The sequence below is a fragment of the Sorex araneus genome, chromosome 6 (assembly GCF_027595985.1).
Source record: "Sorex araneus isolate mSorAra2 chromosome 6, mSorAra2.pri, whole genome shotgun sequence".
Lineage (NCBI taxonomy): Eukaryota > Metazoa > Chordata > Mammalia > Eulipotyphla > Soricidae > Sorex > Sorex araneus.
Genome location: NC_073307.1, coordinates 107,949,821 through 107,967,394, shown reverse-complemented (window position 1 = coordinate 107,967,394; position 17,574 = coordinate 107,949,821). Strand labels below are relative to the sequence as shown.

Sequence of the window (17,574 nt, the reverse complement as noted above, 5' to 3'; positions counted from 1 at the left end):
GGATATCTGGGGAATGAATGGAGAACCTGGGGACATTAGTGGAGGGATACTGATCCCATTAGTTGTGGGATTAGACTTGGAACATTTTATGTATAAAATTCTATTGCTGACAGCATTGCAAATCATGATCCATAAAATAATTTTGTTTGTCTTTTATTTTTTTGGCAAGGGGATGGACTGGGTAGGGGCACACCTAGTGGTTTCAAGGGTCTACTCCCAGCTCTGTGTTTAGGGATAACTTTTGATGGGATTTAGGACACCAGACAAAGTGCCAGGATTGAACCAAAATCAGCTCCATGTAAGGGAAAGTTCTACTTGTTGTACTATCATTCTAGTTTCTAAAAACATTTTTTGGGGGCCTCTTTTGGACCACCCCAGACTGTGGTCAGTGCTTATGTTTCTGGCTGCCTGGTCCTGCAAACATTTTATTTATTTTTTTAAATGTAGAAATAATGTTATTTATTCATCCATTGATTAAACTGATTTAAGTGGGCATTAATTCTACATTACTTTAAAAAAATTTTTAAATTGAATATCCATGAGATTAAACCATTACAAAACTGTTCAGACTTGAGTTTCAGTCATGCAATGATCCAGCACCCATTCCTCCACCAGTATACATTTCCTACTACCATTGTCCCTTGTTTCCCCACCACCTTCTCCCTCCCTCCTAGTATCCCTCCATGGGAGACACTTTCTCTCTCTCTCTCTCTCTCTCTCTCTCTCTCTCTCCTTTTCCTTTTGTGCAGTATGGTTTGCCGTACAGGTACTAAGAGGTCATGGTGTTTTTTCAGGGCATTCAGTATTTTTATTGTAGTGGTAAGGCTGGAGTAGCCTTACTTTGGCTTGGTATGGGGCCCCGAGGGATCTCTGGTGCTGCGGTGCTGTCTGGGACTGGTTACTGTGTCTCCTGATTTATTTTATGAAGCTGAATATTCACATTTAAAATAAATTTTAAAGAGAAATTTATAAAACTGTAATTGTAAAATGAGATACTGATGTCATGCCACTAATTATTTTTAAATGATTTTATAAACTAATGAAAATAAATGATTAATTTTATATAACAATGGACTTTTCCTTCTAGCGGCTGAGGGTATACATTTTTCTAATGTTCAATTGATATCCAAAAATTAGTTGTATCTCAGACAAAAACTAAATTTAGAAAACATCCAAAAGTATAAATTGAACATACTAAGTAAATAATCTTTGTGACAACTGGAAACCATTTTATTTAAAACGCTTAAATATAGATAAATGTAAAAGTTAGATTTCTCATTAGTTAGACAATATCTAGACTAATTCTTGAAATAGACTTCTTTTTGGAAAGTTCTCTTTTTGGAAATATACCATCAAAAAGTTCCTACTAAGGGCTGGAGAGATAGTCAAGTACCCACAAGTTTTGATCTTCAGGAGTAAGCCCTAAGAAGAGCTGAGTGTTGCTCCAAACCCCCAAATCCCCACAAATATTTCTCTTCTTCAATTGATATGCTCATATAGTTTTTAACTTTCCTTTTTTGATATGCTTTATTACATTAATTGATCTACATGCATTGAACTCTTATCCGTGAAGTGATTCTCACTTAATAGTGTATAATTCTTTGATACGTTGTCAGAATGAGTTTGCCAGTACATTGCTGAGGATCTTTGCATTGATAAACATCAGAAATATTGGTCTATAATTTAACTTTTTAATAAGTTCTCTATCACCTTTGGGTGATGTTGGCTTTATAGAAACTGTAGGGAAGGATTCTTGTTTCTTTGATATTTTGGAAGAGCTTGAGGAATATATCTTTGAAGATTTGGCAGAACTTACTAGTGAAACTATCTGCACCTGAACTTTTGTTTTCAGACAGATTTTAAATTACTGTTTCAGTTTCCTAATCCATGTCTGACCTGTTTAGTTTTCTATTTATCCCTGGTTCCGTCTTGGGAGTTTATATGATTCTAAAAGGAATTCACTGGAATGAAAAGATAGTACAAACCAAACGTTCATTCATATTCCTTACACATGCCCAGCCTGGAGTTTGATCCTCCACACCACATATGGTGCTGTCAATCCCCAGCCATACCAAGAGTGATGTCTGAGTGCAAAGGCAGGAGTAAGCCCTGAACACCAGCGGATGTGGCTCAGACAAACAAACAAACAAACAAACAAATAATGCATCCATTTCTAGTGGAGTCTCCAGATTAGTAGGATAAAGCAGTTCACATTTTCTCTTCTGATTCTTTGTATTACTGAGGTATCTGTTCTAATTTCTCCCTTCTCAGTTCTGATATGATTTATTTGAATTTTTTTCTCACTCTTTTCTTTGTGAATCTATTTTCCAAGTTCTCCAACGAACAAGTTTTCCAATCTTGTTTATTCTTTCTAGGTTCTCAGACTATAGGTTAATAGTCTTTTGATCTATAGTTAAAGGTTAATAGTTAAGTTTTTCCTATTTTCTTAGATTTGTTGATGTTGCTACAAACTTCCCTCTTAGTACTATTTTTGCTGTGTATTATAATTTCTGATAATTTGTGTTATAAAAGTTTTAAAGAGGAGGCAAAATACACAGTTAATGAAAATTATAAATCACTGCTGAAAAAATAAGATACATGAAAATGGAAACATATACTCTGATCTTACTGGAAGAATCAACATTGTTGAAATGAACATTTTACACAAAGTATTTTATAGAAAGTATTTTATAAAAATACTTTCAATCCCCATCAAAATTTCTATGGAATTTTTCAAGGACAGAGAATGGATATTTCTAAAATTCTATGGAATTGTAAAACATTCAGAGTACAAAATCCAAGAAAAAATGATGGCAGGGCCTTGAATTCCCAGCCTTTAATTTATACTACAATTCTATAGTAATTAAAAGTCTACAGTATTGGAATGAAAACTCTGAGATCAGTGAAATAGAGTTGAGAGACCAAAAATAAAACTTGAAATGTATGGAGTCAATTTATCACTAGAAGACTGTGATAGGTGGAACAAGGAGAGCCTTGTCAGCATATAATGCTGGGAAAATTGGGGAGACACATGCAAATAATAATAATAATAGTTATAATAACAACAGGGGCTGGAGCGATAGTACAGCAGGTAGGGTGTTTGCATTGCACAAGGCCAACCCGGGTTTGATTCCCAGCATCCCATATGATCCCCTGAGCACTGCCAGGGGTAATTCCTGAGTGCAGAGCCAGGAGTAACCCCTGTGCATAGTTGGGTGTGACCCAAAAAGCAAAAAAAAATTATAATAACAACAATACTAATAAATCCCCATATCTCACACCATTTACAAAGGTTAATTTAAAAACAGTTTAAGAAGGACAGAATAAAAACAGAGTGGGTCAGGCTCTTGTTTAGCATGCAGCTGACTCAGGTTCTATCCCCGTCATCCCACAAGGTCCCCTAAACACCACCAGGTGTGATTCCTGAGTGTAGAACTAGGAGTAAGCCCTGAGCATTGCTGAGTGTAGCACCCAAACCAAGTGCCAGCCTCTCTCAAAGATTAAAGACCTTTATATAAAACTTACTTCTATAAAATATACAAAGAAAAACATAGACAAGATGTCCTAGATCTTTAATGCATTGAAGTCTTAGCTATACATCCTATTGACAAATGAAGGTTAAAGCAGAAATAAATAGGACTGCTAAAACCAAAAGACTTCTGCACTGTGAAAGAAATGAGGTCTAAAATAAAACATACTACAAATTGGAAGGAAATATTTGTACATCATACATCAGACAAAGGGCTAATATCCAAGATTGATATCAATGTCAAGATATTCTGATTTATTTGAATGAATATTATTTATATTATTAAAATTAACATATATAGAACTGGTTTGTCTCATCTATTTTCCAATTCAGTAATACTTTTTAGGAAGACATAAAATACAAAAAAATATATTTCTGTATGATTTTTGTCTGCAACACTAATTTTGGGTATTTACCTCAAGTTGAAAAACACTTATTCTAAAGGACATATGCACACCATTATTCATTTCAGCATTTAGTACAATAGCTAAGATATGGAATAAACCTAGGTATCCAATGACAGAGGAATGAATTAGGAAGATATTGTACATTTACACAGTGTAATACTGTGCAGTTGCAAGAAATGATAAAATCATGCAATTTGCTATAATCTGGTTGGAAATGGAAGTTATTATGTTGTGTGAAGCCAGAAGAAGAAAGACAAATATGGAAAGACAAATACTGGATAAGGAAATGTAATTTGGTAAAGAGGGCATGCCTAGATCACCCTTGACCCCAGAGTATCTGGAGAAGGACAGAAAAACAAGGGGGAAAGGAGAAAGATGAGAAGGGGAAGCTATAGGGGAGCAGAGGTCATGGGCTTTGGATATATCTGTGATGAAGTAGATAGATATGACTATATATACAAACCATAGACTAAACAACACTGGAAATATGAAACCTAAACTACAACTACTGAACTTTAAAATATTCCTGTCAAGGTGGCAGATGGGGTAGGGATGGGAGTTGGGAGTATTGGAGCACTGGTTGAGGGAAGTTGACAGTGGCAATGGGATTGGTGTTGAAGTATTGTATTCCTAAGACTCAACTACTAATAGCTTTGCAAGTCATGGTTCTTTAATTGCATAAAATTAAAAAGATTTTTTAAAAAAAATGCTGGTGTAGGGCCTGAGTGATAGTACAGCGGGTAGGGCATTTTCCTTGCACATGGCAGAGCCAGGTTCAATCCCTGGCATCCCATATGGTCTGCCAAACACTGCCAGAAGTAATTCCTGAGTGCGGAGCCAGGAGTAACCGCTTAGCATTATTGGGTGTGACCCAAAAAGCAATAATAAATAAATAAATAAATTCTGGTGCTTTCCTTACACAATGCAACAAACTCCACCACTTTATCTTCTCTTATAGCTGCACAGTACTCTGTTGTGTGTGTGTGTGTATATATATATATATATATATATATATATATATATACAATGTTCATCCATAGTTGGACATTGGTATTGTTTCCATAACTTGCCTATTGTATTAAGCACTGCACTGGTTACAGGTATTATTTGTATATTCCTTCAAATTAATGTTTTTGTGATTTAAGGTTAGATGGCAAGAAATGGTATCTCTGGATCTTTTTTTTTTTGCTTTTATTTTTTGGGGGGTCACACCCAGCGATGCTCAGGGGTTACTCCTGGCTTTGCACTCAGGAATTACTCCTGGCGGTGCTTGGGGGACCATATGGGATGCCGGGGATCGAACCCAGGTCGGCCGTGTGCAAAGCAAACGCCCTACCCGCTGTGCTATCGCTCCAGCCCCAGTATCTCTGGATCTTATGAGAACTTTATCTGTACTTTTTTTGAGATGTCTCCATAAGTCAGAGAAAGAGGACAATATAGTTCCCAAATAGTGTGGGAAAGAGACCAGACCAGATGAGATATAGGGATAGTATTAGAGGGTTTGGGGCATTTTGGTGGGGTATAGTAATTTTGCATATGGAATTCATAAACTTTAATATTATTGTAACTATCTAGACTATAATAATAAACATAAATACTGTTTTTAATATATTAATATTTTATTTAAAATTTATTACAATTAAAATAATATGCATGTAAAATTGAACATCTTAACACAAGTTCATTTTTATTTTACTTATTTTTTGTTTGTTTTGGAGCCATACCCAGATGGCCCCAAAACCATGGTCAGGAGTTACTGAGGAGATGCTCCTAGCTCTGTGCTCCGGAATTATACCTAGCAGTGCTCAGGGGACCATATGGGATGCAGGGTCATCAAATACCGTTGGATACATGAAAGACAAGCACCCTACTTGCTGTACTATTGGTTAATCCCACAAATTGATTTTTATACTGACAAAGTTATATAAAATTTATATAAAAAGTTACTTTCTTAAGAAAAGTCATTGGAAATAACTATAATGATCTTTGTTATCATAACACTTACTTTGTATATTATTGCTGATAAACAGATCATCCCCATTTCCCAAGTTTCCTACATTTGTCTTTTGCTGTCCTTTGCCCTAGTATTCTCTTCCCTCTTGTATTATTTTTGGTCTCTTGGGCTTCTGTTTCAAAGTTAGACCAAATCAGTAGGAGGAGGAGTGAAAACGGGAGCAAATAAAGGAGTTACAGGATAAAAGAATCATTCTTGCTTTGTCAGGGTTCTCTCATAATGAGAGGGAGAGAAATGAAGTCTTTTCTTTGAAAATGTAGTATTTTTCTTTATTTTTATTCTTTGACTTTTTTAAAAAATAGATAGTAGTAGTTTTATTCCTAACTAACCTTGTCATTTTAGGAGGACCATAATAAAACCATCTGGATAAAGTGAGTGGGTTACTTTATTTGCCTCTGAAAGTGATCAATATTTCCATGTTCTCTTTCTGTTCACTATATTCAGATGTTTTCTCTATACCTACTAAAATCCAGCCCCTATCAGTATTTTCTATATTTAAGTTAATTCTTTTGATACTTTCTTTACCCTTTTTACTCATAGCTTAACTTCTTGTTTCTACTTTGCCTCCTTTTTCTACAGATTTAATGATCTTTCATTTCTTTTCTCCCCAAATTGCATTTAATTAAAGCACTGTGAATCAAGAAGTTATTCTTAGTTGTTTTTTTTTGACAATGTTTCATCACTGATCCTGACATCATTATCAACTTCTGTCCACCAGAGTTCCCAGATTCCATTTTCCACCCCAGCCCTAATATATTATCTTGACAGGCACCTTTAAGTTTTGCTACTAAAGCAGTCAACAGTACTAAAATTGCAATATCCAGACTGCAATTATGATTTGAATATTTATCTCTATCATTCCTTTGTATCACCAATATACCTAAGTCCCTTTTACTTCTGCCCATTTTGTTTCTCATCTATCTCTTCTCTCCTTCCCTTTCACTCTCTTTTCTTTTCTTGCCTATACACTGGAGCCAAGGATGATCTAGACCCATTTAATCCACTGCAATTCATCATCCAGTTACTCTCAGTATCACATATAAGGGATATCATACTGTTTGTCTTTCTTCTGGCAGACATTTTTATGTTTCAGTACTCATCTATACTTTTCATATTACCATTATCTTTATCCAATTTTATTTCATTTAGCATGTTTATATAGCAGATTTATCCTCTGCACATGATTCATATAATTCTCAGAAATTTCACTCTCACAACTTAATCTAATTTCTTATGTTTCATGTGGGTCATACAGATCTACATTTTATGTTTATGTTTCTTATGTATCATTCCAAATCTCACATTATTTTGGTAGATATTTAACTTATTTACTCATGCTAATTTCTACCCAATATTTTTATTTTCAAGTGATAAACATGGATTGAATTGTAAAGAGAAAGATAAATAAGAATTCCTAAGAATAGGGATGGATGATTTTGATAAAAAGGACAATATGTATAAATCACTTAGTTAGGGAACATTGTGATAAATCTGGTAAAAGAAAAACATAAAAAATGACTGCACCTGTTGTAGGACCGTTAAAAAGAAATACATTCTGATGTTTTCTTGATACTCTTGTGTGTTTTCCTTAAATTGGATGCTCTTAAGATCAGTGATATGACTACATTTTAAAAAATATTTTTTCTAAAGAGAAGTAGAGATTAGATTGATAAGAGCTGAGGCTAGAGAAAGAAATTAAAAAACCTGCATATTAGGATATTGAAACCATTCATTCAAGATCTGTTTGGTATAAGTGAGGAAGGAGAAAGACAGGTCCTAACTACTTTTCTTTTTCTTTATTTAGAAGTGGTAAAATATAACAAGAGATATAATTAAAGAGGATTTAGTTTTTGTGAGTGGATATGGAGGAAACAGGTAGAGTATTGAGGAAGTTTTCAGATCTCTGCTACGAATGACTGCACAGAAGCTAATGTCATTCATTGTAATGAAGTGAAAAACTTAAGATTTTTCTCGACACAATGTATTTGAGAAATTATAAAACCTCAGGAAATCATGCCTATTTCTTTATATTTTATTGAAAACAATGTAGGGCTCTGTCACACACCGTTATCTGAGAAATAGCAATAGTAATGTCCCTAGTCAAAAGGTAAATAAACTTTCACAGGCTCCACTTGGAATAATTGCAAGAAATTCACCAAATCAGAGATTGGGAAATTAAAAAACAAAGAATTAATTGATATTCTTATGAAGAGAAGCTATATGAATTAAGATTTTAAAGCTAAGTAATGAAGCCATGATGATGAAAATTTCAGCAAAACTACAAGGATGGTAAACTTTTAGTATGACAAGAGACGCTAAGAAGAAAATACAATGTCGGTTTTAGAAAGAGACCAGATTTTCTTATTTGGTGATAGATGTGGCAGATTATGGATTTATATGCCTGGTTAAAGGGTTTTAACATTATTGTATAGGAAACAGGGTACAATGTAATGGTCAAATTTGAACCTTGGTGAAGAGAGCCTGGGTAGAGAGACCAATTAGGAGTTTACATGTGAGTGACTAATCTTTTCTTTCTTTTTGCAAGTGTAAAGCATCAGACATGAAGGTAGAGAAGAAGAAGATAAAAGCAGAAAAGTCTGAGATTTACAGATAAAATGAACAATGTATGGTAAATGAATCTGGCATTGGCCAAGGGCTTCAGGAACAACAGTTATAGTTCTGAAGTTTTCATTTACAAAGCCATATATGGTATAGGAGTAGACATAGTAGTTTACTTTTGGGAAAGAGATGAAGATATCTCCCCACTACTAGATTATGAGCTTATAAAGTTTTTAGTATCCATCATGTTAATTTTTTATGTACTGAAACTCTTAGCTTCAGGTCTGGAATACAGTTAATCCATCATATATTTGAAATAAATAAAATTGTGAATCTGCATGATAAGAAACTGGGAATCAGCCCACCACCAGCCCAAACAGACTCTGGACAGCTGAAAACCTCTATACTCCATGATCGCCACATGCTCCCAGATGGACTCCACTGTCTAGACGAGCCTCACTCAGAAATTAATCTGCTGAAAAACTCAGGTATGCCAGTTCTGTGACTGAGATCTCCAGGCTTTCACAGAGTCTGGATGGGCTACCTCCCCTCATCTCACTGTAAATCTGAAAGTTTCGGCAGTCATGCAGATGCCCCAAAATGCCATCCTAAAAATTTAATTCCCACTGTATCTCCCCATTAAAAGTTCTGGACTTCCTGGAGCAGTATCTCAAACTCCACAATTCTGATAAAGGAGGAATAGCACACCAGATTGAATGGGATGTGATATAGAAGGCAACCAATCTCGATTAACAAAATATAAACACAGAAGGCTTAACCTGTAACATCTTAGTAATCTCTTATACAAAGACTTAATGGTGCCATGGTGAGATACAACAATCATCAAACTTTCTTCTGAGTAAACATTTTTTTGATCATTCTTTTAGCAAATTATCAGTAACAAGCAATATAAAATAAATTATTGAGGGCCAGCTATGAGAGCAGGCTTAAAAAATGGTTGGGAGGGCCGGAGCGATAGCACAGCGGGTAGGGCGTTTGCCTTGCATGCAGCCGACCCGGGTTCGATCCCCGGCATCCCATATGGTCCCCCAAGCACTGCCAGGAGCAATTCCTGAGTGCAAAGCCAGGAGTAACCCCTGAGCATCGCTGGGTGTGACCCAAAAAGCAAAAAAAAAAAAAAAAAAAAAAAAAGTGGTTGGGAAAATTAGAGATAATGGTAGTGGTAAGGGTAATGGTGGTGGGACAGGTGTTGGAATATTGAATGCCTAAAAAATAAATAAATAAATAAATAAATAAATCTGAGAAATGCTAGCTAGGAGGTATAGAGGGTATAGGAATTTTTGTAGTTGCATTAAAGTTCTCAAGGATTGAAATGCTAAGTATACAAGCAATGAATAATGGTTAAGTATTGATGGCAGAGCATAACGAGAAGAGAAACTTTGATGCTTTCAGATTACATGCATAAGTCCTATCATATGACATCTGTCTTTTTCAGTCTGCTTATTTGACTCAGTATAATGCCGTTAAGGTATATCCTGATCTTAAAATGGAAGGTTTTGTTAATTTCGTTGACTGAATAGTATTAAATTGTAAATGTACAAGAACTACATTTTATCGATCCATTTATCTATTAACGAATATTTAGTTTTTTTCACCACATCTTGGATCCTTGTAGAAGGAGAGTGGCACCAGGGATGTGGTACAGTAGCAGAGTTTCTCTCTTGAGTGGAGTCTTGGGTTTAATATCTGGCATCAGAGGAAAAAAGGAAAATAAAAACATATAGGTTGGTATTAACAGATACAAGCATGGGGAAAATGAGACAATGTTAAGAGTGCCATTCTTTACTTATGAGCTATAATATGAGTAGACCAGCATAGTGACTAGTTAGCAATACCATATTCTTGAAATATACTATAGGAATAGAACTTTAGCTTCTTACTGTGACAACAAAATGGTAATTACGTGAGGCAAAAAATTTGTACTAGTCTACTTTATGGAATATATGTATATCAAGTCATCATACTGCATATTTTTAATGTATATAGTGTTAGATGTCAAATGTATGTCAATAAAGTTCAATAGTAGAATGATATTTGAAGTGTGAATACATTATAAACATACTAACCTTATAAGTACTAAAAATTAAGGAATCTTTCAAAGTATTATAATATAGAGGTGCTCAACTGATTCTACATTTTTCTTTATCATTTCTCTACTCCCTTTCAATGCTATGACTACAGGAATATTAGGGGGACAATATTCCTTTTTTATAACAATTGACCTGTTGAAAGTTCAACTTCTATTTTATCTTACCCAAAAGAAATTTGAATTTTTGGAAGGGCAAAAATTATTTTCATACCAAAATAAAGAAAGTTGTCTACTAAACACATGCTTTTATATCTGCCTTAATACAAAGTAATTGAACTAGGAGGCTATTAGACTGAGGTTCCTCTGAAAGCTTTGATAGTCTACATAAGCAAGTTAAGCTTAACCTTATAATCAATTAAAATGCACTCATATCCAAGAAAGTGAAAATTAAGAATAATGAAACACACAGGTAAAATTATGAAATTAATAATAATGAAAATTAAGAATAAAATAACACCTAACTAGACTTTCTTGATAACACAAACTTAAACTATAGTTGATTAAATTATGCCTTGAATTTGTATCCTCTGCTCTATTAAAGCCTTTATACAAGTTTCTAATTTAGGAATGTTCCTAACCACTCAGTTTTGTCCTGACCCATATGAATTCATATTTACTCAAATAAACTTTTTAAAATATTGGGGCAAGAGGCCTGAGCAATAGTATAGCTGGTAGGGTGCTTGCCTTGCCACAACGGACACAAGTTTGATCTCTGGAATGCCATACTCTCCCCCAAGCCCCGCCAGGAGTGATCTCTGAGGGCAGAGACAGGAGTAACACCTTAGCATCTCAGAGTGCAGCCCAAAAATCAAAAATAAAGAAATAAAATAATTTTAATACATCACTTTATTAATATGCAATACAAAAGGAAGGCAATTTGCCTTTATTCCAAGAAAGTATAACTTTCAGAACTGATGGAATTCTCAGTTCTTCTGCCAGCTAAAACTAATTTCCTAATGTCATTTTCACCTGGGAACAAGATATTTCTTAAGCAGTAAATTCTCTATAATTTTTTTTCTTTTTGGGTCGCACTCAGCTATGAACAGGGGTTACTCCTAGCTCATGCACTAAGGAATTACTCCTGGCATTGCCTAGGGGACCATATGGAATGCTAGGAATCGAACCCAGGTCGGCCGTGTGCAAGGCAAGCGCCCTCCTGCTGTGCTATTGCTCCAGTCCCTCTGTGGAATTTTTATCCTGAAAGTTTTATGAACTTCTTGGCCTTTACTTTCCTCTTTCTGGTGAAAAGAATAGATTCCACAGCCTGAACAAGAGATTACTTCTTTGGGATATAAACAATGTATTTTATAGTCTTTCCTTCATTGATCTTAAATATTATGGTATATGTCCTGACCTATTAGTACCACATCTTGCTATTTGTGTGACCTGAGCAAGTAATTTAAACTGTTTTTCACAAGCCAGAGTGATAGTTGATCTGGACTCAATCCCTACCACCAGACTAGGGGTGGAAATTTTGATTTTTTTTTTAGAGATTAAAAAACAAAACTCTATAAATTCTCTCTATGTTTCAGTTATTTTAGATGTATGGTAGAGTTAATAATAATTCTAACTCAAGGGGTTATTCTGAAAATTAAATGACTCGCTAACTTAAAATATTTAAAACAGTACCTATATTAAATAACACATAGCGAATAGTTGAACTTATGTTATTTATAATCTTCCGTGTGTAACTTAATTTCTCAAAACAAAGTGATAATTCCACTCTTAAATACACTCATGTTTGGGAAACTCTTTACTACTTAAAAAATTATGATCAATTTTCTTAAGGGGCCAACTAGTGCCACATTTATTTATTTTTTTTCTATGTCTTCTTATTCAAGAGACAGAATAATCTATTCTATTTTCAATATAAAGTAACTTATTTTTGTCCATTTTTTTTACTTTAACTTTTTAGATTAAATAAAGCAATGGCCTCTGCTCATTGAGGTGAGTTAAGCTCAGTGGTGAGTTAACTGAATGATAGACCAAATATCCTGTTGGGATTTACCATTAAGGACCCACTGAGAGAAAGGCTGGGTTCTTGCTGCCTCTGTACCTGAAGACACTCTTCCCCTTCCTGAAGAGCGGTGGGCAAGAACGCCACCATGGAGCGGAAAAACCTGAGTGGGAGAGTAAGTGAGTTTGTGTTGCTGGGATTCCCAGCTCCTTTCCCACTTCGGGCTCTGTATTTTGCCCTCTCTCTGCTGGCCTATGTGTTGGTGCTGACTGAGAACACACTCATCATCGTGGCCATTAAGAACCACTCCACCCTCCACAAACCCATGTACTTTTTTCTGGCTAATATGTCCTTCTTGGAGAACTGGTACGTAACTGTCACTATTCCCAAGATGCTGGCTGGCTTTATTGGAGATAAAGAGGGCCAAGGACAGCTCATCTCCTTCGAGGGCTGCATGACACAGCTCTACTTTTTCCTGGGCCTGGGCTGCACTGAGTGTGCGCTTCTCGCCGTGATGGCCTATGACCGCTATGTGGCCATCTGCCATCCTCTCCACTATGCTGTTATTGTCAGTGGCCGGCTTTGCGTGCAGCTGGCAGCTGGCTGCTGGACTGGAGGATTTGGCATCTCCATGGTCAAAGTTTTTCTCATTTCTCGCCTCTCTTACTGTGGCCCCAACATTATTAATCACTTTTTCTGTGATGTCTCACCGTTGCTCAACCTTTCATGCACTGACATGTCTACTTCAGAGCTTACAGACTTTGTTCTGGCCATTTTTATATTGCTGGGGCCACTCACTGTCATTGGGGCCTCCTACATGGCCATTGCTGGTGCTGTAATGCGTATCCCCTCTGTTTCTGGACGTTATAAAGCCTTTTCCACCTGTGCCTCTCACCTCACTGTGGTGATCATCTTCTATGCAGCCAGTATTTTCATTTATGCCCGGCCAAAGGCACTCTCAGCTTTTGACACCAATAAGCTGGTCTCTGTACTCTATGCTGTCATTGTACCATTGCTCAATCCTATAATTTATTGCCTACGCAACCAGGAGGTCAAAAGAGCTTTGCGGCGTACTTTACATATGCACAAGGACCAGGGCACTAAATCTGGGAAAGCTGGCAGAGATGGTTAGAAGGGAAGCTTAAGTCTTAGAAAATGCTTCTTATACTTGGGATATGCTTTTCTCTGAACTTCAGTGGAATTCTTAGGGACTAGAATTTTAGATGGTCCACCAAGAAACTATTCTGAAGGAGGAAGGATAAATCATCAGTTAATAGTTGTATTTCATGTAAGACAGAATAACAAAATAGTTTGGGGGCTGATCCCCTGTTTTCTGCTCCATTATAATTTGCACAGTGGAGGTTAATAAATATGTATCTGGTGAGATGGACACAGATTATGAGTAGAAGACATGACTGCATGCTCTACAGTAGTGAAACAAGCAAAGAATTAAAACTGGCGTCTCTCTCAATGACCTTTCCTGAGTTGTCCCCAGGAATTCATTCTGAGGCAGAGGTGCAGAAAAAAAGAAGATGGAGGGCCTGGAGCGATAGCACAGTGGGTAGGGCATTTGCCTTGCACGAGGCCCACCCGGGTTCGATCCCCAGGATCCCATATGGTCCCCTGAGCACCGCCAGGGGTGATTCCTGAGTGCAGAACCAGGAGTAACCCTTGTGCATTGCTGGGTGTGACCCAAAAAGCAAAAAAAAAAAAAAGAAGATGGAAGAAAAAATACAGGAAACACAACTTCATTTTAAAAAAGCATCAGGAGCTTCCTAGAAGAATTTTTTTCTAGTCATAAATTATACTGTCTATGAGGTAATAGATGCTGGAAGTGATTATGCTAGTGTGACTTGCAAGTGAGGAGAGAGGAAAGAGTTTTCTCTTGGCAACGTCTCCAGGACTGCAGGCTTTCTAACATTATTTTCAGATCGATTGTAAGCTTCATAGCAGCAGGGATAATATTTGCTGGATCATGTTACCATGGCCTTGAATAATACTTATCATATAAGGAAATAAAATAAATGAATATAATTTAGAACCATGTCGGTAAGGCATATGTGTTAACACCTGTAGACAGAGCTAGCAGGTTCAACCTTTCATGCTTTACTAGGGTTTGATGATGTTTAAAAGATCTCAGCCTTGCTGGAAAAAAATTTGTCAGCACATATCGTAAAAGCTAGAATGGAAAAGAAAATATGATTCAAAACATCTGTGTAATAGACAATTTGTTCATAATATCTATGGAAAATATACTGCACAAGGAAAATGTGGGTAAATATGCTATAGTTTATACACTGGATGGAAAATTAGAAGAAAAATATTTCTAATAGAATGCATGACAAGAGTAAGCTACACAACAGTATTAAAGATATCATCTTTTTATTTGTTTAAACAAAACTTGAAGGAATTTGATTAAAATGTTGGCTGCAATTACGTAATGGACTCCCTTACTCTTATAAATGACATTCTGGACCAAAGATTCTGTTGTTGTTTTTGTTCTTTTGTGCCATACTTGGTGATGCTCAGAGATTACTCCTGATTCTGCATTCAAGAATCACTGCTTTTGGTACTTAGGGGACCATATGAAATGCAGGGGGTTGAACTCAGGTTGACTACATACAAGGAAACTACTTTACCTTTGTACTATCTCTTGGACCACACAGGTATTTTTTAAAGCACATATAGCACTGTCATCCAGTTGCTCATCTTGCTCATCAATTTGCTTGAGCAGGTACCAGTAACGTCTCCATTATGAAACTTGTTACTGTTTTTGGCATATTGAATAGGCCATGGCTAGCTTGCCAGGCTCTGCCGTGCGGGTGGGATACTCTCGGTAGCTTGCTGGGCTTTCCAAGAGGGATGGAGAAATTGAACCCAGGTGGGTCTCATACAAGGCAAATGGGCAAATGCTCTACCTGCTGTGCTATCGATCCAGTCCAAAGCACATATATTTAAGCAAACACTTATCAACAAGATGCAAACTTTCATTTCTTTTGACATAGCTGGGAAATGGTAAAAATAGTTTACATAAATTTAGCTGCTTAAAGCACTGAAGAACAAGATCTCTGAAGGCAACAGTCAATATGAAATTTCTCTTCCAAAGGTGTGATGCTTTGTAGCTACAGACTGTCTCTACACAATTATCAACTTCTTAATAAAGTATGTTCAAGGCTACTAGCAATTATACTAGTGCTGTGGCTAGTCCCTACTTACTAAAATTATTATACATGATATATATGTGCCAAAATATACAGTTATATAAAGTTATAAGCATCTTTTACAGTAGTTTATGTGACAGTGCTAATTCAATGCGCCAAAAGTCCATCTCCTGAATTTCCCCAGAGACAGTTTCTATGGGGTTTCTGTGTTTTTGTTGGGTAGGTAGTAATGTGGACTGTGAGTATCCACCTGTGGGCATCACCATCACATGTATTAAAGCAATGTTAAAAGTTAAATTCAGCTAATAGAAAAGAAAGAAAAAGAGATACTGCTTTTCTTTATTCCTGATACTTTTCACAACAAAATAATCATTTTTGTTTAATATTTAAAAAAATTCTTACTTTGACTTAAATTTTAAAACTAGATGGTTCAGTTATATTAAAATACAAAAGCATGGAAAAGTATTGTTTAATTTCCTTTAGATAGTTCTACTGTACTGCCAATAAATGCAATGTTTTCATTCAGATGGATTATAACAGGAGAGACACAAAGTGAACTTGAAATAGATTTCAGTCATGTGATCCTCAAGGCTCGCATTAAAAAGTATTATAATGAAACATGAGATTTTTCAAGTGAACAACTAATTATTAGATTAAGTATTCCTCCTCCACTGAAAGTGGCTCTTTTCTCCTGAATCTAATAAAGGAATTAATTTTATCCCTGACACATTTTATTCTAGTTCAGACCACCCATTGTGGTTTATTGACAATAAACTAATGTATATGATTTATCTGTCAATCTTTTAAAATAGTGAACAAAAATATGACTCATTGAAAGTCATATTTTCCTGAGCTTTGTCTGGGGAAGTTTTCAGTGTCTCTTATCACCAGAGAAGGTAGATGCACTGAGTTGCACTGAGTTGCACTGAGTAATCACTGAGAAAGGAGAAGCACTGTGGAGTCAGAGGTAACTGTGTCACAGAATAAGTACAGGTGGTTTGTGTGCTTTAAAAATATCTGCTAGTTTCTACAACTTTGAATAAACTCCATTGCTTAGTCTACCTTTTCTCTTTCTTCACAGTATGACTTTTATTTTCCTTTGTTTGTTTGTTTGTTTTTGCTTTTTGGGTCACACTTGGTAAAGCACAGTGGTTACTCCTGGCTCATGTGCTCAGGAAATATTCCCGGATGTACTTGGGGGGACCAAATGGGATGCTGGGACTAGAACCTGGGTATATTGCGGGCAAGGCAAACGCCCTACTTGCTGTGCTATCACTGCAGCCCCCTTTAATTTTACTTTGAGGATAATTATATCTATAGTTTTTCCACCATGTAGATAAATTTTATATTGTAATGAACTTTACTTGAACTCAATAATCCAATTTTTAATTGTTAACATTTCATATTGAACAGACACAGTATACAGTAAAAAAAATTAAACTTCCTGAAAAATAAAACAATTCTAAGCATGGCAAGATATCCCAAAGCAGCTGAAGCCTTTACATGCATGAGGTCTGGAGTTATATTTCTGGCACCCAGAGCACTGGGTAGGTCATCAAACCTAGACTCCACGGCTAGGCAGTGTAGATTGGGATACTCATCTACTGCTGATTCGCTTTCTTCATCCAACTTCGGTTACTCACAGAGAAACAAAGGTCTCTTCTGTGTCAACATTCTTATAACATTTCTAGCATGTATTTTTCTTTAATTTTACAGTGACTGATGCACAATTTAGAACAGTGATCTGTAGGTTCTCTCACTTGTAGATGCATTGACCAATAACAGATAATGCTCCTCACTTTGCATTGTTCTGAGCACATGATTGACAATTCACAAG

The 17,574-nt window shown here is 36.0% G+C and overlaps 1 protein-coding gene and 1 pseudogene across 1 annotated transcript; one reads left to right on the top strand and one right to left on the bottom strand.

The window, feature by feature from the left end:
- LOC129406086 (uncharacterized) overlaps nt 1–17,574 on the bottom strand; it is a 144,288-nt pseudogene that overhangs the window by 112,245 nt on the left and 14,469 nt on the right.
- Nucleotides 12,725–13,708, top strand: LOC101542956 (olfactory receptor 226). The gene has a single exon (XM_004613695.2). The coding sequence runs from the start codon at nt 12,725–12,727 to the stop codon at nt 13,706–13,708; it is 984 nt and encodes a 327-aa protein (XP_004613752.2).

What these genes read in the sequence shown, in the direction of transcription:
- LOC101542956 (XM_004613695.2), top strand. Translation starts at nt 12,725, where the DNA reads ATGGAGCGGAAAAACCTGAGTGGGAGAGTAAGTGAGTTTGTGTTGCTG.